Genomic DNA, 24,060 nt, shown 5'->3' with positions numbered 1-24,060 from the left:
TTGCACACAGTGACTGTCCTGCTATGGTTATTGCATCAAAAAGGGTTCTTTGATCCTCTTTATGATTGGTGGGATGATCTATCTGGTGGAGACCAAAGAAAGAGAACCCGTCGAATACATGGGAAAGGTGTTAAACGATCTCATACTCGTAATCTTCAAGATGACTATGACATTCATTACAACAACAGAAACCATCCTTCCCATATGCAAAAAAAGCGAAGAAGTAGCAGTAACACACACCATCATGCTCTTCAAAAACATTCAAATGCTGATTTGATTCTGAACGACCAACATCAACATAAGCATGTAAGCCATCAGCATGCTCATAGACAGAGGCACAGGCATAAAAATAGCAGGGGCTGCTCGCAAGGCTACAAGTCAGAAACCGGTGCTAGGCGAGAGACACAGAAAACAGGGAGGAAACGTGAAGCACGGCAATCAGGTTATGAGTATTCCAAGCAGAAGTATGGAGATTTTGATGATCGTTATGAAGTTGACTGATTCATGCTTCAGTATTCTCATTGTAGTAGGATTACTTGACACAATCCCTTAAATATTATTCCTCAAATAAAATTTGTATCTAATATGCTAGTGAAAAGATGACCATTTCTACTTTCCATGCATACGCGAGTCAAAATTTGTTCTCTGGGATGTGTGGATTTTCACTATCCAATCCATTTAAAATATAGATTTCTATTGGGTGGAGATTGTTGGAGATATCTGCAAGTATATACATTATGGAGAGTACTTTTTTGTGGACGCATGTTTAAAAATGCATGTCTGAGGTAAAGCATGAAATACTTGATGTGTTATCTCTATTACATTTTGCTCTGCTGAATTATTTGTTCTATAGATAATATCTTTTTACCAATACCCGTCTTCTTCAGATAAAAGCGCGGTAAAACCTTCAAGGGCTTTGCATATACTTGGAGAATGAAACACGGGAAATAACAAAAAAAAAAAAAAAATGGAAAATGCAATAACTGTTTGTTACCAATTTTAAAACATTGTAAATTATAAATATTAGTAAAAATAATTAGAGCATCACTATAAAAGGTATCATATATGAATGAAGTAAATTTCATGTAGATGCTAGGATACCTGTAAACCTCTTTCTCTCTCTCCCATGATTTTCCATACCGCGCTCCCCCAAATATGAGGCTGTTTATTTCCATGCATTTAGTGAGAATTTTGCAGCCATGTATAAAAAAATAGGATCGAAAAGTTTAAAACTTTTATCAAATGCAATTAAATATTTCATGCCGTAAACACATCAAATGAAGTTAACTTAAATTATATTGATATTTGTAATTCTAGTCACATATCCTCAACAAAGACATACATGCAACCAAACAAAATTTGGTTGAATATTATATGCGATGTGAATTCTGTTTAATATCCATCCATTGTAAATAAAAGAAGGTTTTGGATATGCGCGCTTCAAAAATTTCTAGTTACGTGCATAAAAAGCTCTTAGCACACCCAATCACGAGACAAACAGCCCACTAATATAAGCATGAGCCCACTCCCAGCCCAGCCCAGCCCAGCCCATTTCCTAGTGTTCCTTCAGGCCTGCACGTTCCCATTCCCTCCTGCTCCACGTTTCCCTCTCGTGTGCTCTCCCACCTACCAACACTATCCACCGCACATCGACCATCCAACGGTCGAGATCGACCCTCCCCATTGCTTACGTGGCCCCCACTAGAGCCCTCGCTTTCGGTCCCTTCGATCGCAAGTATGGAAGCGGAAGCGGATCCCAATCTCATCAGAACTCTGAAGAAATCTCTCTCTCTCTCTCTCTCTCTCTCTCTCCAACCGCTTCAAAACTCCCAACACTGTTCGCAATTGCCTTTTGCTTTTTCGAGATTAATAATAATAGTAAATAAATAGAGACTTGGCGATTTACTCTCCTTTGTAGTTACCCTCTCTCTCTCTCTCTCTCTCTCATCGGCGATTTGAAGAAACCCTAGCCATCTCGAAATGGCGAGGCCACCTCAGGACGCGATCGACACCTTCATCAGCATCACCGGCGCTTCTGAGGCCGTCGCCGTACGGATGCTCGAGGTGAGCTTTCTCGACTTGGATCGCCTTAGGGTCTTCAATTGGATTGCTGAACTGTGGGGTTTGAGTGAGTTGTTTGGTTTGATCTGGTAGAATTCGTGTTGATTGTTTTGATGTGACGCTGAGATTTTTTATAGAATTAAGTGTGTGATTTGAGCGGTGAATGGGATGATCATCGTAAGTTCGGGATCGCGGTTGGTGGTGAAAGTTGAGACTTTGATTTTTTGATGGTGGTGTGCTTTTTTTGTGATCTTACTAGTTTCTCTAATTTTTGAAAGTCAGCCAAAGAAGGGGAAAAAAATCCAATATCAGCAAGAATATTTAAAAGCAACCGAAGAAACCATTTCTCTGTAGCTTTTGTTTTGACAAAATCATTACGATTGCCTGGAAGATCTTGCAAGAAAGTAGATTATTTAGATGGCCTCAGTTATTATATTATTGGCAGCCTACTATTTTTTTTAATAAGCATTTTACTTGAATTAGTCTTCACAGCTATTTGATTTTAAACCATGCCATAGCTTAGAGGAAGCACTATATAACAAACTATCAACACCAAAAAAAAAAAAAAAAAAAAAAAAAAAACTGGTAGGAGGAGAAAATAATTGGCGTTCTGAAAGTAACTTGAAAGCTCAAATTGCAATTATGCAATTCATTATTGTCAATTCTATGTGTGGATGAGGAATTGCAGTTCTAACATATTTGAGTTGGTCAAAAAATGGGTAATGTGAGAGAAATGCATGTAGAATTCATGTCGGTAATTAGTGGTCAAAGTTGAATAAAAATAGGTGGCTTGTGAATTAATGGTCTTGAAATTTTGAGTGATAGTGTGCTTTAACTGATACTATCAACTGCTTACACTATTTGGCTGTGATACACAAAATTTCACAGTTTTGAGTGTAGACTTCCGTATCAAAATTATCATTCAATTTTTATTACGACTTATTTCCAAAGTAGTTAGTAGACAGTTGTATACAAACTGCTGAATGGTGAACGCAAATTATTGATATGTCTAGGATGATAGATGTGAGTCATGTGCCGTGATCTTGGAGTAAGCTGTATTTTACTTAGAAGATCACATCAAGCTTGTGTGATGGAAGATTTGGCAAGGACAATAAGTTCTTTTATCTTCACAAAGAAGATGAAAGCAGAAAGAAGCAAGAGTAATAAGTGGCTACATTTAGGATTGTAACCTTACTTGCTGAACCATTTGACATTTCATCGTCTTTCTGAAGATGTTCTACTTAGTATTCAGGGTGAAAACAGTTCCTACTAAGAGTGCATGATAATCCATTGCGGTGATCCATATGGTTGGGGCTTCCAATATGGCTCCCATGGTGTTGGGTTCGATTTTGGGCTGGGTTATTAAAAAAAAAGCATGGTAAATTTGGCAAGGAAAGAATGGAAGACCATATAAAAAAATGTAATATAAGGTCGAATCATTCAAAATCATATATGAAGACATGGGTACACTGATGAGCATGGCATACAATCAGCATGAATGCGGCAAGCATTATATAGAGTTGCTTGAGATAAATATATCTTCATTTTTTTTTTTTAATGTACTTAATGAAAAAATAGTTGTTATATCTTATTGATCAGTTTTATAATGTGATTGGTACTCAGGAACATAATGCGGATCTGAATGCAGCTGTTAATGCACACTTCAATGAGGGAGACAGGGCTAGGTCCGTAATTCAAGTGTTCCTAGTCTCATTTTGACTTTGTGATGCAAACTTAATTCTTTTTTTTTTGTTTTTTTTTTGTTTTGTTTTGAGAATAAACTTATTTAGGTTTCTTGCCGCTAATAGCTAATCATTTACAGTATGTAATTGTTTTAATGTTCAGTGTACACACCATCTCGCATCCTGCCCCTCAAAATGACTTTATGGATACAGACGATGTCATAGATGTTGATTCCTCTGTTCCCGCACACCCTTTGCTGTCAGCTGCTCAAAATTTGAACCCATTCTCACTCATAAACTCAAGTTTTGGTCAAAGAATTTTTGATGGAGCTACTAGTGATTTTTCCAACCGCATACCCCGTGTTTCACATCCGAGGGAGGTAAGGGAGATTCCAATTGAATTCAAAGATGGGGATGGGAATAGTGGGCCAAGTGCTTCTTTCCATGGGCCTAACATTGAAGAAGTTACTGGAAGCATTCCCGCACATGTTCGAGAGGTCCGTGGCAATGTTGTCATTGGTGACGATGATGATGACCTTCCAAGTGCTCCAGGTCCAGAAGTTATTGAGCTTGACGATGTTCCGGGAAGACGTCCTGACCCAAATTTTACTCCCGCAGCTAATGTGTCTGACTACAGTAATGATATAGAAGAGGAAATGATCAGAGCTGCCATCGAAGCCTCCAAGCGAGATGCTGAGGCATCTGCAAGTTGGCAGTTTGATATTCCTAACGTAGTTTCTCTACCCTGACATCATTTAAGCCTTTATTTCTTATCCAGCTGATCAAATTCTTGTATATTTCTTTGTTTCTTCATTTCATGTAGGGTTCAAGTGATACAAGACATGACAAGGAATCACCCGTTATGGAGGATGCTGATGTTGCACATGCTGTTTCTTTGTCCCTGAAGGTTAGCTGTATATTATCATCCATCTTTTCTCCCCATCACTCATTTATCTTAATTTTATATGGACATTGCTAAATTTTCTGTCTCTGCATCTCTTCAGAGCGCAGAACAGGAAAAGGCTCTCCGTGCAGTGGGATTGCAGGTTGGAGAGCAATCTTCTGATCCTCTGGGCATGGAATTGGAAGATGGGGGGAAAGTGTCTACTGCAAATGGAAGGTGAATATTTTCTCTTCGCTGTATTACATTATTTCCCAATGCATTTGTTTGTGTCAGGTTCATCTTTCTCTTACTTTTTGGTCTTTTTGTATTTGTTGTGGTGAGTCAAACCTAGGTGGTGAAGCTTCAAATTTGATTCTTACTCTTTATGAATGATTTTCAATTGTTCTTTAGTAAGCCAGGAGTTCTTTGTTACATGTCTCCTGAATATATCAATTGATTGTGGTTTTTATCACATCCATTGGCATGTAGTAATGGTGGCTGCACGTATCTTTGAACCAGCTGATAGTTTTGATCTATTTAAGTGTTTTAATTAAGCTTGTTGGCAAATCTAGCTGTGTGAATTTTTATGATGGCTGTTTGATTTGTGGCTTAATTTGTCCTTGACCAGTCTACTTTTGTCTTTGCGAATTTCATATTGTATATGTTGCCTATAATATGGCAGATGAACCTTCAGTTTGACATTTTAGTTTTTTCTGTTGGAGGCAAGGATTTTTCGCATCTCAAGCAAGGGGTTCAGGTAAATTGGTTCTAGAAGAAGGTAGTAAGTCTATTCAGGAGGAAGCTGAAGATGTAGAAGAACAGCCACTAGTGAGGCATCGTTCTAGGCCCATTGCTTCTGTAAATGTAGAATCCCCAGAAGAGGTCCATAGCCCTACATCAAGTCCTGGTGGGAGTAATCATGGGAGTCATGAACCTAATGGAGATGCCTTTCAGTCTGATGAGGTATTGGTTATTTCAGGTTAAATTAGTCTTCTGTATCTGAATTGCTATTGAAAGGGCTAGTGCAGCGTCCTATGGCGCTTATTTACATATCTGATTTCTGTCTCAACATTATGTACAAGTAAGCTGCCATATTTGGTGGGATCCCTGAGGGAGGTTCCTATAATTTTACATACCCACGTCCTCATGTCATGCATTCTGATATAAACTCAAATTTCTATCCTCGAGTACCTCGACCACCATCACCCTCCCTAACTGCACAGCGTTTGCTGAGGGAACAACAGGTTCGATGTTCTTTCCCAGGCTGTTAAATAAATAGTCATTGTGGGGATGACATAAATAATGCAAGGTTTAAGCTTGCAGGATGATGAGTATCTTGCAGCGTTGCAAGCTGATAGAGAAAAGGAGTTGAAAGCTGTAGAAGCTGCTGAACGTCGTCAGTTAGAAGAAGCTGCTGCCAGACAAGCCGCTGTTGAGGAAGAGAAACGTCGAGAGGAAGAAGCTCATAGAAAGTTAGTTGATGAAGAGGTATTAAAGGATATCCTCAAAACTAAGTTCACTCAAAGCTGCATTGCATCGGCTAGTGCAGTCCTTTTTATAACTGATTCCAGTCAGAATTTTTAATATTTTCGATGTTCATGCTGAAACGAAGTATTTTATAGAGATGTGATGATCATGTTCATCTTGAGTTTTTCAGATCAAGGACAACTTTCGTTTGGGTAGCTTGCTCTTTTCCTTATTATTGCTATGCATATTAATGACATATTGGCCTAAAATTTGGATTAGCGATTTCTGTTCCTATTCTTTTCTTTTTCTGGCTCATTATATTTTGGACATTTCACTTGGGCTTCAACCTTCTCATGAAGAATACAGTTTGTTAAGCAGAAGTTTGATGTATGCTGTTTTTCCTCTATGCTCTCATGAAGTATAGGGTGTACCCTTCCCCTTAAGGCCTTAATATCAGACAGAAAGATCTATTTCTGTTGTTGCATTGATACTATATGGAAGTTATTACTTTTTCCATATTATTGTATTGTGTTGTGGCGCTATATGATAATCTGATTATTTTTTTTATCAAAGGAATTCGAAAGAATAATTGCAGCAAAACAAGCATCCCTTCCCCATGAACCTTCTTCTGATGATGAGAGTGCCGTCACACTTCTTATTCGCATGCCTGATGGAAGTCGGTGTGGACGCCGTTTCCTGAAGTCTGATAAGCTTCAGGTATAATTCATTCAGCAAACATGTTCACATAATCTTTTAGTTCTTAATTTGACTTTTTCTGATCCTACTCTTCTATTGCAGTCGCTGTTTGATTATATAGATGTTGGAAGACTTGTTAAACCTGGAACCTACAGATTGGTAATTCTGCTTGGCCATGTCTTGTCTTTCATTGCTGTTAAAATTGTTTGTAGCATGTTCCCATTGTTAAAAGCAAATGACTTCATATGGTTTAATGTTGAGTGGTGTATCAATTCTTTGATTGAGAATCTATTACATACCATGATTTCTCGTGGTAGCTTAGACATGCCATCTTTTCTCTTATTTATCATCCATTTCTCTAGATATATGACCAGTTAATTTCTTTGTATGCGGAGACATCACCCTGTATATGATGCAACATGCTTTTTTCTTTTCTGTTCTTTGATGGAGGTCCACTTTTTGGAAGTTGATATCATTTCTATGCACGGTTTTGTGCTTTTCATTCTTAAGCTAGTTTTCTATATTTTATCTGCTTTTCTCTAACTCTGACCTATAGAACCTATAGAATTTGTGGTGCCTTGGACATTTTGCAAGATTGGAGAGGTTAATTTTAGGTTAATATTTCACAAAAGAATTTGGAGTGGGTTATATTTCACAGTTAGGAAGAATAAAAGCATATTAGAGAAAGATAATAGGTTGAAGTTCAACCTTATCCAAGAATCTGCAAGGGATCATCATAAAGAAGAATAAACGCAGCAAAAGGGAGACAAAGCTTAATTTGCAGTTAGTCATGAAGTTTTATTTTTCAGATATGAATAAGGCTTGCAGAAAACATAAGCTTAATTTATTTGTCGACAGTTAAGCATACTAGGAAAATCTTCAACATTTGACCTTTGTGCAATCCCGTGTATGATTGTTCGTCTCCTCTTTTTCAATAATTTGGTGAAGTTAGATCGTCACACATTTTTAGCAGTAGATTCATCAACTGCATATTCCAGACAATAAACTCTGCCATCAAAATCCAAAACCTTAGATTTATGCATGCAGATTCTTGAATCAAAAAGTATCAGAAACTTCATATATCTTTGTAAGGATTTTCTTAAGAGAATCTCCTTGAGAGAAATACAGAGGAAGTCCCTTTCATAACTGCAAACATTTCATATATGAGATTCCTTGAGATATACTCTTGAGATATTGAGAAAACTTACCGCATAACTGCCAAAATTTTATCTACTTTTGCTTACCATCAGACCTAGTTTTATGAATTTTTTTACATGTGGGATGATGAAGTTATAGTTTTAATGTACAGAAATTTGTTTGGTAGAACGTTTAACTAAACATGAATTGTATACTGTGCGAAGTAGGAAACATATATGATATATTTGAATATTTTGCTGATGGTTAGCAATAAGTAAAATTTGATAAAATTAAAGGATTTAAAGATATATATCTGATATTTTCCCTTACTATATGTCTGCTATCAGTTACTGGATTTTTGTCGTCTTAGATAAGTGAAGAGAATGAAAGAAAGAACTAGATTAGTGGTCTTTGAGGAAATATACCTTCTGTTAGAAAGCCATTGATTGGGTGTTAGGTACCGGACTTATTTTGCTATAAATATTACATGATCGCGATAAGTAAACTTTGATAAGGTTAAAGGATTTAAAGATATACATGTGAGATTTGTCCCATACTATATGCCTGCCGGAACTCTCGAGATCTTCGTCATCTTGGAAAATCGAAGGGAATGAAACAAATAAGTATTCTTTGAGGCAATATACCTACTCCCAGAAATCCATTGATAGGATGTTAGATAGCGGACATATTTCACTATAAATTGTACATGTCAGCAATAAGTTAATAGGATGTTAGATAGCGGACATATTTCACTATAAATAGTACATGTCAGCAATAAGTTAGTTGGCAAATTTCAAATGTGATCAGTGTTCTAAGGTATATCAACTGTTAGATACGCAAGCTGGTACAATATTGTTAACTTTGGCAAGGAAAAGGATCCAATTTTGAAGTTATCAAATGGATGCATCTATCTTTACTTTTAGGATTATATTATATTAGCAGTATTCATAATTCAGAAGTTGGTGAAAATTTGTTTACTTGCATTGCAAATAGGGGGCAATACCTCTGTTGAACAATGTGATAAGATTGTCAGCTTCATTCATTTTGAAGTGGTTGAGAACTTGGGATATGGTTGTAATTTAGTACTTGTATCATTTATCTTATTCCTTTTTAATCTTGTTATACAATTGTATGCATCCAATCAAAATTGTATTTTACTGGGTCAATAAGTATTCTTAAAGGGTTTAAATGATGTGTGTGCATAAGGTGACATAGGAAACATAATACAACAACATGGATGTATAATGATTTTACGGAGGAAAATTTAGGAAGCGAAATATCAACAAAGCTTTGATGTTTATCAATAAAATGCACCGTTTCAGAGGAAATCATTTCTAAGATGTAAGAACATTTAATAACCACTATCAACATGAGATGGCCTTCGATAAGAATTGGAACACTGGAACGTTTTGTTCTGATACAATCTTAGCGTATTGCTACGAACTATGATTGATTTCGTTTAGTAAGCTAGGCCATTCTGAATTCGTATGTCCTAGTGACTGGATGTACTAAATTTAAATAAAGGAGGACAGACCATATACTCAGGGAAATGTATTGTGAAACAACTAATTTTATCTCCTCCACACAGGATGCGTCCTTACGTTGTTATACGTTGTTATACTGAGAAACATACAATCTAATTGTTGTTTCTTAAATGAGTTCCAGTTTTAGATTGTATTGATTGATATTGCAGAACTATTGTAACTTTGTCCTACTTCCTGAAATATGCAGATAAAATAGCATAATATACGTTGTTATTCATCAGCTTGTCAACAGTGTAAGCATAGTAGTTTTTAGGAGTTTGAGAATCGTTTATCCTTACGAGCAAGTTGATTTGTTCTATATATCATTCTTTGTTTCACTCTCAAGTAAGTTTGCTGATAACTGATAAGTGAAACCAACAACTTTCAGCTTATATAATACAACATGCTATGTTGTCTTTGAATATGTTGTCTTTAATATGCATTCTACTAGTTCATAGCTTACTGTCTTTGAATCTCTTACCAGTAACAGAACATTGGCCTCTAGGACTGTAATTTAGAATCTTGTGAGGCTAGTGTGGCAAATGTGTACAGAATTGTTGAACAAAAGGAAAAGGTATAATATCACTACAAGTGTAACCCCTAGAGGGGGGAAAATGACATTACTATTGTGCTGAATTTGGATGCCTTGTCTCCTAGCACATATAGTTCCTAATAGATCTGACTTGATGTAAGAGACGGTATACATTCTGCACAAGTCCTTAACCTCACTATAATCAGGCTATATAGCATCTGTTATTGTTTTTTCTATGCCTTGTTTGAGCTGGAGGTAGTGTGTTTTCGTGAATGTTTAATAACCTTAAATCAAAAGAAAGTTTGTTCTAATGCTACTTATCTGAAGTAACTTTAGCACTTTTTTTTGTCTTTTTAGTTTTCTTTAAATTTTACTGATGTGACTTGCTTTTAATCTCACAGGTCAGGCCATATCCTCGACGGGCATTCACTGGTGAGGAAAGCACATTATCTTTCAGTGAACTGGGTTTGAACAGCAAGCAAGAAGCATTGTTCTTAGAGTTGATCTAGAATAGGTCCATTGGATAGAAGAGGGATGAAATAACATTTTGTTTGGCAGACGATTCCATGTTGCTTTAAAATCATTTGGCACTATGTCAAAATATATATATATATCCAAAACTAGCAAAAATGGGTGGCCTTTGTCTTTGGTGGTGAAAGGGATCAATTGTCATCTTAATGATGTCGAAATTGAGGAGATTCTTCATCAGCACCATGATGGTGGTCATTACGCTTCATACTGTAATACCTAGTATGTACATACAAAATGGCATTTTATTGTTTGGAATTGACATTATCGTTGTTTAGTTGAAATCGTGTGGGGTGAAATGTTTTAGTTATGCTTGTTGCCATAAGTAAACTTGTTGCTATTGTGATCATGTAGAAGTTCTGCTCAGGGTTCTGAGCTGATTTTATCCTCTACTCAGTATTACCTCTAGGGTGAAATTTTGACAGTGCTTGGATCTGGTAGAGTTGGTGCACTTAATCATTAAGATTTTACTACTTTTTTTGTTTTTTTTTGTTTTTTGGGGTTTTCTATGTTTGGTGGTGGGGTTGGGTGGGGGGTTGCCGGGTATGCTGTACGTTAGACTTGCTCGTACTGATATCTGAGGGATAGGCTAGCTCGTACTGATAACTGAGGGTTAGTTCGGCAAACTCATGAAAACTGGGTCAACGCTTCGAACCTAGTTTCGAGTTAAACTAGTTCTGTTTGAACCTAGTTTTGAGTTAAACTAGTTCTGTTTTGATCCAGGAGTGAGGCGGATCAAAATAAAACCAGTATTAGGGGTCTTTATCGGCCTAGGAAGGTATTAGGGGTCTTTATTTGCCTAGAATAATCTGAGCTGGTTTTGTTCCGATTTTTCCCGAACATAGTTCTTTCCAAAACGGGACCCAGTTCACACTGGTTTTCCATTTTGGGAGTTTTGCCGAACAGGCCTTTAGCATGATCCTTACCACTCTGAAATGTTATTTCATCTTCTCAGTTAGTTCCCAAACAAAACCAAAGGTCTTAGCATACATTTCAAGCAACAGCGATAGCGAGATTTCAGAAAAAATAGCAGAATCAAGGTTTCACCTTTTATTCACTTCATACTCAAACTTTAACTAGAGGCCTAACAACATTCAGAAAGAAGCAAGGAAGGAGATTTTTTTTTCATTTTTATTCCTCGGGTGTTGCTTCATTCCATCCTTAATTAGCGCCTGTAACATTTGCATTAAGAATAAAGTCATCCAACCCATAGAAAGAAACCAAAAGCAAGAAAAGGGTGGAGTAAAAATCTTACCACAAGTAACTTGGGGGAGCTTGCATGTGGAGGGAAGACGCTGAATGATGTCAATGGTGCTGCAGAGGCAGTCACGGTCGACACCTTGAAGGGCGGAGCAGCACCCGGAGCTCGGAGGACCGGTGGATGCTCCGGGCACCACAAACGGTGCGCACGTACGGAGAGGCTGCTGAGCCCGCGAGGCGTTGGGCCGCTTGCTGTTGCCATCTGAATGTTGGCAGCTAGAGCTACGAGAAGTAGGGTGATTGTTAGGAGAGAGGACTTGATTGCTGCTGCCATTGATATGATATTTGAGAGGGTAAATTTTTTGATTTGAGTGAAGGATGGATGGTCTGGGAGTGCTCTGGTTGAGCCTATTTATTGAGTAGATTGGAAGACTGATGCATGCTTGCATGATGAACTAAGCAACTTGTGCGTGAATCACCAAATGTAACTAAATTTACATGTCTAATGTGTGAATCACCTAGATGAACACGGATCTTATCTGAACACTTTTCCCATGAAATGTGTTGATATCAATCTGTTTATTTATTTGGAAAGCTTAAGTTTCAATTCCCTCTTGTCTATCTCAATCCTTTAACTTGAAGAGTAGTAAAACATTTTTTCCGTACGGAACATGATCTTTAGGATCATGCTTCATCTCGACCAAGACCTATACTGAGTAGAAATTAATAGAAAATAGAATTTGAAATCTCATATGCATACTCATATATGTATGATACTTTGTGCAGTATTTAAGTTGTTCTTGAGCATTGATAACTATTTCTTTATATATACATGCATGCACCTTGTACGTTTGTATATTTAAACGGACCAGAAAATCAAGAAAATTCATCTGCTGAATGTGAAGTGTTCATTTTCCAGACTTGGGTTCATGATTTGATCAGACAACATGTAGAAGCGTCTGCCGATGTGATGATTTCAAAGATAATTAGTAAGTGTTCAAAGTATTTCAGATGCTCTCAAGATTTTCAAACGGAAAAATTTACAAAATAGACATATTTTATTAAATATTTAGCAAAACAGAACCTAAATATTTAGCAAAACAGTCTGTTTTGCTAAATATTTAGCAAAATAGATCTATTTTGTAAATTTCTTATTTTCAAGGGAAAATTGCTTGGGGGAACCAAATTTAGTTGGGCTATGCATCTCCACCCCCCAACTAGAGTCAATCACTTGGGGGCACATTGACCCAAGTTTTCAAGCTTTTACACCCCAAACTCACTGCCCAAGAAAACCAATTCCCGAATTACCCTTCTTCCCGATTTAAAACTCATTCTTTTTCTCTTCAATCTGGCCCAGACCTTCCCCTCCCCAACCATTGCCGACGCCGCAGTCTTCCTCCGCCCTCCGCACCCGCGTCGACCGAGTGGAGGAAGCACCCATCGCTCACCAGCAACCTCCGCCACGCGACGCCCGGCCTCGGCATCGCCGTCGTCACCTTCGGCATCTACCTTGTCGGCGAGGCCGCCTACAACCGCATCAACCGCTCTGATCCTCACTCCGGTCACTGAACAGCGGGAACCCTAACCAAAGGTCCAATCTTTAACTTCCAATCTCCCAATTTCTGAGATTTTTGTTAAAACCTAGGGTTTACTATGATTATTTTATTTTTATTTGGGGGGGGGGGGGGGGCGTTTTTTNCATATATTTGAGTTTTTGGAGTTTTTCAGGGTTTTGTGTGATTTTGGGTGTTATGGGAAAAACAAAGTTCAAGGGTCTGCAATTTACCCAGTAACTTATTATGCTTGTTCTTGTGTTACACGACACTCAGTTGCTTTTATGGGACTTAAATTTGGAAGAAATTGCTGTTTATATATGCTAGATGGATTTTGGTGTAACTGATCAATTATTTGAAGTATTTGATTATATTCTGTTTATTTGCTACTTATAAGCTGTTTGTATTGTTCATGTGTTTGTAATAATAAGATGAACAAATTCAAAAGGCAGCTCTAGCTCTATCTTACCATCAGTTAAGGGGAGTAGTTCAAGTTATAAGTAGCCTTCGCCGGTTCTTTTGCACGATTAGAACTGAGTTATAGAGTTGAGAAAAATAATGGAAAATGTTTATGTATAGAACTATAGATAGAGAAATTTCCAGTGAAGGATATATGACAGGTTGAAGTTTACCTCCCTTGAAAGTTATCTTGCATGCTAATTAGGTGCTAGCAATGGTGTGCATTGAATTGTTAATGTCGTTCTTCCAATCTGCTGGCGGTTCTATGTGCATGTCATTAAAGCAGCTAGTGAAACAGTAATAACTAATAAATGTGATGAGCCTTCAATTTTTATTGTTTTTTTTTGCCCCTTTTGGGTTGTGACTATTGCTAGATGGATTTTGGTGTAACTGATCAATTATTTGAAGTATTTGATTATATTCTGTTTATTTACTACTTATAAGTTGTTTGCATTGTTCATGTGTTTGTAATAATAAGATGAAAGATGAACCATTTGAGATGATGATAATAAGAATATGTAGATTTCTGCGTTTGAAAACAATGCATAAGGTTGGTTGTGTAACGAGTTACAGATCAAAGAAAATTTGAGATAATCCCCTTTTACGTTTGTGCCCTATATGTGATATTTGGTATAATGTGTGATTTATGCTGCTGTTATGTGATATTTTGAGTGATATACTCTGCTGTTATGTGGCATTTTGGTATTCACTGTGACTTATGTTGCTGTTATGTGATATTTTGGTATTTTGTGTGACATATGTTATTTTTATGTGATATTTTGGTATTTTGTGTGACATATGCTGCTGTTATGTGACATATGCTGCTGTTATGTGATATTTTAGTATTCTGTGTGACATATGATGTTGTTATGTAATATTTCTACATTCTGTGTGATATATTCTTGTTACCAGTTATATATGCTGCAGTTTAAGTGTTATGTGATATTTTTACAGATGTGATTGTGGTATACATGCATATTTTTTCATCAAGGCGATCCTAGAGGGAAGAGAGACAATGAACATTGAAGCCTTGCAAAGGGAGTCTGAGATGTTAGGAGCAAGACTTGCTGCTCAAATCATATGCGAATGTGATGAATTGAAGAAGTTGCGATTGAAGTTAGATATTGACGATCCAGAATATCTTTTGTACTTTGGGGGTAATAATGTACCATTGATTGAGTGGAAGTATTAGACAAACACATGTAACTATTATATTTGTTGGATGTTGGATGTTTACTAGCTGTTTGTGAATGATGAAATGTACATTTGTAATTTCTTGGTGATCTTTTTTCTTTAGCATATTAAATGGAATCTAAAAAGAAAGGTTCTTACATGTGTCACGGTTAATACCAATAAGTCACACTAGCAGATCTTGCTGCAGGTGTCCTTTTATTGGGGAGGAGGAGGAGGAGGAGGTTGAGAAGGCAATGAGGCAGATGTGTGGGCTTAGATTGGGGAGAAGGAGGAGGAGGAGGTTGAGAAGCGTTGATGGAATCTCTTCCAATGTGGTTATTAGTATAGTTGGTTTTGTGTAAATTTTTTGTTTGGACGGTTAATAGAGTTCATCGGTTTGTAAAATGTAATAAGGAAATGGAAGTCAACTTGTTTACTTTTGCTATAAAATTATATTTGTCTTTCATGTGACAAGCCATCTTAGAATTACTCCGGGTGTCCTTTTGTTAAAGTCAACTTGCTTATGTGACATATGATATAGTTCCATGTGATATATGACGGTTTCATATCACATATGCTGTTTTTATGTGATATTTGTTGTTTATATATAACATTTGAGTGTTGTATGTGGTATTTGGGTGTTGTATGTGATATTTGGGTGTTGCTTGTGACATTTATTGTTTATACGTGACATTTGGATGTTCTATGTGATATTTGAGTGTTGTATGTGATTTTTGGGTGTTGCTTATGACATTTGATATTTATACGTGATATTTGGATGTTGTATGTGATATTTGACTGTAATTTATGATATTAGGGTGTTGCTTGTGACATTTATTATTTATACATGACATTTACTAATAATATAGTAGTAATAACATAATATTAACATTATTATATTATACTATATTAATAATAGTATAATATTATATCTCTTTGGTAGGAAGAAGTTCGTTCATCGACAATGATGTGATGGAACTATTACGATGTGACAATGGAATGACCGTGTTGAATTGTTTCGAGTTCCTCTCATGTCATTGGTTGTAGGGCCACAGATAGTGATTTTGACGTCATGACATCAGCTGTCATGTTAAAATGTTGCTGGTAAATTAATTTGGACTGGAGTGTCACGTAGACTCTAGACAACGAATCTTAGGTTTTAATGTGGGATTGGTATAGATGTTGCATCTGGACGAAACTACTCTTGAGAGAGAGAGAGAGAGAGAGAGAGAGAGAGAGAGAGAGAGAGAGAGAGAGAATTATGAGAGAGAGAGAGAGAGAGAGAGAGAGAGAGAGAGAGAGAGAGAGTACTAAACCTTCATGTCGATCAAGAACACACCAAAATGTTTATTCACACCAAACATTTAGGCCCCGTTTGGATACCATGATGTTTTATTTATTTTCATGATGTTTTTGTCAAAAACAAAACACCATGTATTTAGAAATCATGGTATTTTTTGAGTTAAATCATTCTCAAACAAAAAACACAACACTTATTTCAAAACATCTTTTAGGTGCTTTAAATTTGGTGTTTTAGTTTTGAGTTTAAGGAGGTGTTAATATAATATATTAAATATAATTAATAAATAGTAATTATCAACATACTTATTATATTATACTATACTATATTAATCTAATATATATGTAATATTTATTAAATAATATAAATATAAAATAATTAAAATATCTTATATAATAATATAATAACATATTAAATACTAGTACTTAATATGTTGACAATTGTTTGTTGGAAATTTGCAGTAAAAGAAATAATGAAAGAAAAATTTGACTTGTATTCCTCTCAAAATCAATTACAATTTGGATTCCGATTACAAAAGAGAGGAGAATGAATTCGATTCTCCCCTTTATTTAATTCTGGGTTCTTCACGGTGGCGATGAGATGCCTCCCTCGAATGCTCGCGTCGAGTTTGCTTCTCGTTGACGATCCGAACATCTTGATTCACTGGAACGATGTCTTCTCCTCACGATTTGACGCTGTGGAGAACTTGCGTAGCAAGTTTTGAAATAACTCTTGACGAGTTGATAACTCTGAACGAATTTTAGAAGAACTCGTAGAGTAAGTTTTGAACTCTGATCGAGTTGATAACTCTGAACGAGTTTGAACTCTTGAAAAAGAGTTGATTTGAACCGAAAGTTCGGTTAATAAGCCAAGGAAGAAGCTCCTGTTGCTGGTCTCCAAAACTCCTTGTTGCTGCAGAACGCGGCAAGATGCTCGATCAAGGATCCCCAAAAAGTCAGCTCCCCCCCTCCAAAAAAAGAGGATCCGAACTCAGTTGAGTTTTGAGGTATTTATAGGGGGTTAAGGGTATAACCGCCCCCTTAAATATCTCCTTAATGAGGGTTTAATGGGGTCTAACTGCTCCCCATAAATCTCTCCATGATAGGGTAGTGATCCCCTAAAATCTTGGGGAGAAAACGGTTCTGGAACCGTTCAAATCGTGCTTGAACGAGTTAAACGCTGAAAACAGCGTTCTGGGCTCGAACTGTGCGTTTCTGGACCTGAAACGCACAGTTGAGGTTGAAAAACGCACAGCTGGGGCTGAAAACGCACAGCTGGAGCTGAAAAACGCACAGCTGGGCTGAAAACGCACAGTTGAGGCTGAAAACGCACAGCTGAGGCTGAAAACGCACAGCTGGGCCTGTAAACGCACAGTTGGCCTGTTTCAGGCTAAAAACGCACAGTTGAGCCCATAAACGCACAGTTGAGCCGTAAACGCACAGTTGGCCTGTAAACGCACAGTTGGCCTGTTTCAGGCTAAAAACGCACAGTTGAGCCCATAAACGCACAGTTGGCCTGTAAACGCACAGTTGGCCTGTTTAAAGGCTGAAAACGCACAGTTGTGCTGTTTTAAAGATTAACTCTGCGTTTCTAGATTGAAAACGCAGAGTTGAGCCTGTTTAAAGGCTGAAAACGCACAGTTGTGCTGTTTTAGCGATTAACTCTGCGTTTTGATGTTGAAAACGCAGAGTTGAGCATGTGCGCTTTGACTCTGTAATGCAGAGGCGAACCTTAGGCGGGCTTGGCGGGCTTCAGGCTAAGTCCAATGTTCTGATGAAGTCCAGTCTTGCAGACGGACCTCAGAACATAATTTGCTGCGAAGAACAGGTCATAACTTTCAAACCGTAAGTGGGAATTAGACGAATTATATATGAAAATCGGCTATCTCGACGAGACGGGGCCATCCGAACCGAGCCGAAGGCTTCGGTTCGCTTCCTCCGTTTTGCCAAATTCCTTACGGTTTGAGAGATATCTGCATTTTAATATGAAGAGACCGTCAATTTGTAGTCTCTTTTGCTAGAGCTTTGCACAGATCGTCCTCTTGTAATCTTCGTTTTGGCTCCTTGAAAATATGAGAGTCGTCAGGTTGTAACTCCCGATGTTGATTGTGAATGCTGTTGAATTGGGGCCTTCATTAGTTGTTGTGAAGGTCGTCAGATTGTAACCTTCTACGTGAAAGTCCTCAAATTGTAGCCTTCTGGAAGTCGTCAGATTATAACTTCCATCATCGGCGTTTGATGAGGGATTAACTATCTATTGTGATTTTTAGACAGCCTACAACAATGTATTATATAATAATAAATAATAATAAAATATAAATAAACTAATAAAAAAAATAAAAATCTATTGATGATAAATAATAATATAATAATATACGTACAATATTATAATCATGATAGTATTATTAACGTTTTAATAAATAACTTGTAATAAATTAATAATTATAAAATATTGTATAATAGTAACATATTTAACAATAAAAAATATAATAGAATAATAATATTATAATAATATATTGTATAGTAAATGTAATATAATATATAAAATATTAATATATTATACACTAAATAATTTAATATATTATAAAGTAAAATAATTTATTGCTAACAATATTAATGTAAAAATAATACATTCATAATATAATAATAAATATTTATATCATAAATTATTAAAGTATTATTAATAAACTCTAACATATTAGAAACTATAATATATTATATAATATTAAAATATTTGTAATATATGAATTTATTAATAATATAGTTGTAATAACATAATATTAACATTATTAATAATATTATATTATATTTAATAATAATATAATATTATATTAATAATAAAATAATATAATTTTAAAAAGTTATATAATATATAACAAAAACAAATTGATATACCAAAATAATTAAATATATAAAAACTTAAAAATAATATGTAATAATTATAAAATAATAATAATTATAAAATAATATAACTCATTAAAGTATAATATAAAAATATTAATATATTATACACTAAATAATTTAATATATTTAATATTAACATTATTAATAATATTATATTCTATTAATAATAGTATAATATTATATCAATAATAAAATAATATTATTTTAAAAATATTATATATTACATAACAATAACAAATTGATATACGAAAATATTTAAATGTACAATTATTTAAAAATAATATATAATAATAATAATATAATAATAATTATAAAATAATGTAACTCATCAATGTATAATATAATATTATAACACATTACACAATATTATATTGTATTATATTTAATACTTATAATACTATAATAATATATACCAAATATTATAACATTTTATTTATAAAATATTTTATTATAATTAATGTATAATATATTAATAATATGTTTAATACTAATGTTGTAATGAGTCAAACTAATGTTGAACAAAAACACTCAACATGGTGTTTTGAAAACACTTTAAGAGAAAAACACAACACTACGGTATTTTTTTTACAAAAACACAACAATGAAAACCACATGGCATCCAAAAGAAGCCTTAACTTATCAAGAAAGTCCAAAACATATTTTCTTTCATTAATGTATTGTTTTTTTTTCATGCATAATTTTTTGAAAGTTCTCAAAGAGAAAACATTAGGATACATACTAAAAGCCTATTCCTATTGCCCTTTACAACTCACCGGAGAACATGATCCAAGAAACCATAAGACGCTTACTAAAACTAGACAACGTAATCCAAAAAGCCGGGAAACCCCACCACGGTGGACAAACAGTACTTTCCGTATTCGTCCAAAAAACACCAAAAACAGTTTTTATTCATACCGTACTCCACAGCACCGAACATGGAATCGACGAATCCTAAACCCCCCACGTGTCCTTCACTACCCAATTTTGCGCTGTACGGTGCGCTGCTCCAGGTTTCGCGAAATTACCCAACGGTCGCGAGCAACGGACCGTATCCACGTGAGGAGCACGTGACATGAGGTGCGGTCACCGCTCTGCGCGGTCCGCTCACCGAAGACAGACCTCCAACGGTCGAATTCCGCCCAGATAAAAAAGAGGGCCCTAACGTTCGCATTGTCCCCAAATCTCCACCGTCGGATCATCAAGCGATGGCCGATGTAATAATTGTTAAAAAGCCCAACCAAAAATTAAAACCCCCTTCGCTTTTTTTTTCACTGAGCTCAGTGAGAGCGAGTGAGAGAGTGAAACTTTGTACTGCAGTACTAGAGCAATGCATGGAAGCTGAAGGAGGAGGAAGAAGAAACACATGAAACACAATTTCTCAACCTCTCAATTTATTCTATTCTTTATTTACAATTTATCTGTTGTTGTAGTAAAAGAAGGAGAACCCATTTGTTAGAGCTTAGGACTATGGCTGCAGACTTACTATAGAGGAAACTAATTGGATTCGTTTTTTGCTTTTTTTGGGTTCTTTGATTCTTTTGTAGGTGGTTGAATTTGCTGGAGAGATATTGATGGAGATTGGAGGCGCTGATTGTTCGCGGGCTGCTTCAATTTCGGATTGCCATTGGATTGAGAACTCCAGGACTTCAGATTAGTGGTAAGATATCTGAATTTTTTCTCCTGATATTTGCTTTCGACGTATCGATGAAACCCAAGATCAAATAACGCCTTATACCTCATCTTTTGTTGTCGAAACGAGCAGTATCACTGAAGCCCTGAAGGTGTTCGATAAAATGGAGTAATCTTTAACGACAACTTCTCAGATTAACTCCATCCATTCAAAGAATCTGTTGAATTTGTAGAAGAAGATGCCGACTAATCTATAAATGAGAAGGATTCTGGTGCTATTGAATCAGGGATCATGTTAGGATACAGTGTGATTCAGTTCTTTCACCCGACACACCCGATGATGAGCAAGGAGAGGGGAAGTGGACCAGTGTTCACCACTTCACAGTTAGTTCAGTCATTCGAAGAGCCTCTTCGATTTATAGAGGAAGAAACTTTAGATTTCGGGGATGAGAAGGACTCGGGTACAAGTGAGGAAGGGCCCAGTGAAGGATTACAGTATTGCTCAGGTTTTTCGCCCAGTATACCATCGAGAGAGGAGCTATTCGGAAATCCAACATGGATTAGAGATCACAATGAGAGTGCACAAACTGAGAATCAAGGGCTTGAGCTTGTGAGTTTGCTCACATTGTGTGCTGAATCGATTATATCAGGAAACCGCGCAGCTATAAACTTCTTTCTTTCCAGATTGGGGGAGATGGCGTCACCTATAGGAAGCCCAATTCATCGAGTTGTAGCTTATTTGACCGAAGCATTGGCATTGAGGGCAGTAAAGATTTGGCCTCAAGTATTCTCTATATCTCCACCGAGAGAGATCACTGATCAAATTGAGCATGATGATGAAGCGATTGCGGTCAGGCTACTTAACCAAGTGAGCCCCATTCCGAGATTTCTCCATTTCACGTTGAATGAGAGATTGCTCAGAGAATTTGAAGGAAAAGATAGGGTTCATATCATAGACTTCGATATCAAGGAGGGTCTTCAATGGCCCAGCTTGTTCCAAAGCTTAGCCTCGAGGCCTAATCCACCATCACACATGAGGATCACAGGGATTGGAGATTCAAGACAAGATCTTCAAGATACAGGAGCGAGGCTCAAATCGTTAGCCGAGTCCTTGAACCTTCAATTTGAGTTTCATCCGGTTGTTGACAGATTGGAGGATGTCAGGCTTTGGATGCTTCATGTAAAAGAAGGGGAATGTGTTGCAGTGAATTGTGTACTTCAGCTTCACAAGGCGCTCTACGATGAGAGCCAAGGGGCTCTAATGAACCTACTAGGCCTAATTCGGAGCACAAATCCTTCGATACTTCTGGTAGCTGAAGAAGAATCTGAGCACAATGACCCAAGATGGGAGATGAGGTTTGCTAACTCGTTGCAGTACTACGCCGCTATTTTTGATTCATTGGATTCATTGGGTTCCAGCTTGGCGAGGATCAAGATTGAAGAGATGTTTGCGAGAAGAATAAGGAACATAATTGCTTGTGAGGCAATGGAAAGGGTCGAGAGGCATGAGAAATTTGAAAGATGGAGGGAAATGATCGAGGATGGTGGATTTAGATGTCTGGATTTGGGAGAAAATGAGGCAATTCAAAGCCGAATGCTTCTAAGGATGTATTCATCTGGTGAAAATTATAGTATAGAGGATAGAGAAAATGCTCTTACTCTCAAATGGTTTGATCAATCTCTATACACAGTCTCAGCTTGGGCACCGATCAGTTCTTCATCCAGTCCCTCGAGTTGATGGGTTCTATACTAACTCCAAAGGTCTGCATTTTACCTTTTGGACCTTTAGAAATTCTTTGATTCTTTAGATATTTCTACCCTTTAGACCTTTGACAATTCTTTCATTCTTTAGTTATAAAGATTTTACACCTTTATTTTAGGTTGTTCAGAAGATTTCATGTCCATTTGTTGCTATTCTTTGATTTTTAGTCTCTCATTCATAGAGAAATAGAGGCAGATTCTTTAATCACTTTAGAAATTTTTTTGTAATAGTATTTCATATACACAAATTACAGAATATCATGTCAAATTGGAGGTCAATATTAATGAAACAATATTTTTTAATGTTCTTTCATGAAATTTGTCTAGTTCTTGCATCTGTATATGCTAGTCATGAAATTTGTTTCTCTATGAAATGCGTTGACCGAAGATATTTTATGTGCTTCAATCAATGATTTACATTCGAGGACTGAAATGTTCGAGAGAGGAGAAGATGGAGATTGGGGGGTTGGGATTCTTCTTCTTAAATGCTTGGATCGGTCTTTATGTATGAAGTCTTCAAAAAGGCTCCAATTTGTTCTGTGGGCATTTTCTCTACATCTCAGCCAAGATGCCAACTTTGAAGCTCCTGCACTTGCTCATTCATAATTAACACAAGAAAGCCTGCTTTATTTCCGGTGGGCCTTTGAATATTCTTTCATTCTTCGGTTAGTTTGACGACTCCTTTGTACTTCAGATGATTCTTTAATTCTTTGGTTGCTGTTATAGCAAGAAGTTAATTGAAAAAATTGTGCAAAGTGAACCTCTGTTTAAGTTCTTCAAAGTATTTTAGAGTCTATTTGTTGTATTCTTTGATCTTTTCCCATCTCATACAAAGGGGAGAGATGCATATTTTATAAAGAATTCTTTGAATTTGGCAGTTTGTTGTACTTTGATATAACACTCTTTACAAATGTACAATACCATGTTAGTATACTGAAAGGTTAATATTATATAAAGAGCATCACAGTTCATTTTTTAAATTGTTAAGTTTGTGAGCCTTTTGTCTATTTTCTCTGACTGATATTCATAGATATGATTTCATCCTTGAGATACAGAAGTCTATCAAGGATTTTTATTGCAATTCTTATATCTTTGTGATCAAATTGATTATATTTATAGGCTTCAGGCATGGGCTCTGGATACATCTAAACAATAATATCAACAGTAATAGTTATAAGTAAGTAGTAGTACATGTATGTATAAACTGTCTTATAGTCATAGTAAGTAAGTATATGTAGGTATAAACTGTCTTAGCACTCTGAAAATCACTTAATATTCGTGTTGACCTTAAATTTTATGAAAATGGGAACATATTATATAAAAGCATCGACAAAAAAGAAAAGAATCAATTGGTTAGCCCTTCATGCTAAATTTTAGTTCTTAGACTTCGATAGGTTTCAGTAAGTCCAGTCATCACTTAATATTTTGTTTTTTTAACATTCGCAAATACCCAAACTTGTGCCACCATAAGAACAGACATAAGCTCAGGAGTTTATAATTGGAAGTCGCAACAGATATAGGTGATTTAGGAGTTCATGTGTTAATGTGCACGCATGTTGAATTAATGAGAACT

At 36.2% G+C, this 24,060-nt stretch overlaps 4 protein-coding genes across 5 annotated transcripts in view; 3 read left to right on the top strand and 1 right to left on the bottom strand.

Moving 5' to 3' along the window:
* LOC109822841 (protein HAPLESS 2) overlaps positions 1-665 on the top strand; it is a 45,579-nt gene extending 44,914 nt beyond the window's left edge. Inside the window, exon 17 of one of the 2 annotated variants that reach the window (XM_020389100.1) lies at positions 11-665. In XM_020389100.1, coding sequence (XP_020244689.1) covers positions 11-501 — 491 coding nt within the window. In that variant the 3' untranslated portion in view covers positions 502-665. The remainder of the gene's footprint in view (positions 1-10) is intronic. The other variant, XM_020389102.1, reaches the window with a different exon arrangement.
* On the top strand, positions 1,773-10,819 carry LOC109820778 (plant UBX domain-containing protein 8). The gene is made up of 11 exons (XM_020386976.1): positions 1,773-2,064; positions 3,685-3,746; positions 3,907-4,474; positions 4,567-4,650; positions 4,748-4,863; positions 5,349-5,605; positions 5,713-5,870; positions 5,950-6,114; positions 6,667-6,810; positions 6,892-6,948; positions 10,383-10,819. The coding sequence occupies exons 1-11, from the start codon at positions 1,981-1,983 to the stop codon at positions 10,488-10,490; spliced, it is 1,803 nt and encodes a 600-aa protein (XP_020242565.1). The 5' UTR covers positions 1,773-1,980; the 3' UTR covers positions 10,491-10,819.
* Positions 11,525-12,110, bottom strand: LOC109822936. The gene is made up of 2 exons (XM_020389213.1): positions 11,765-12,110; positions 11,525-11,681 (listed from the first exon to the last, which is right to left on the bottom strand). Exons 1-2 carry the CDS (start codon positions 12,041-12,043, stop codon positions 11,604-11,606), a joined length of 357 nt encoding a protein of 118 aa, XP_020244802.1. The 5' UTR covers positions 12,044-12,110; the 3' UTR covers positions 11,525-11,603.
* Positions 20,446-23,359, top strand: LOC109819837 (protein DWARF AND LOW-TILLERING-like). The gene is made up of 2 exons (XM_020385770.1): positions 20,446-20,754; positions 20,860-23,359. The coding sequence occupies exon 2, from the start codon at positions 21,019-21,021 to the stop codon at positions 22,462-22,464; it is 1,446 nt and encodes a 481-aa protein (XP_020241359.1). The 5' UTR covers positions 20,446-20,754; positions 20,860-21,018; the 3' UTR covers positions 22,465-23,359.

The sequence above is a fragment of the Asparagus officinalis genome, chromosome 8 (assembly GCF_001876935.1).
Source record: "Asparagus officinalis chromosome 8, Aspof.V1, whole genome shotgun sequence".
In the NCBI taxonomy this organism is placed as follows: Eukaryota; Viridiplantae; Streptophyta; class Magnoliopsida; order Asparagales; family Asparagaceae; genus Asparagus; species Asparagus officinalis.
This window is presented reverse-complemented; position numbering and strand designations above follow the sequence as displayed.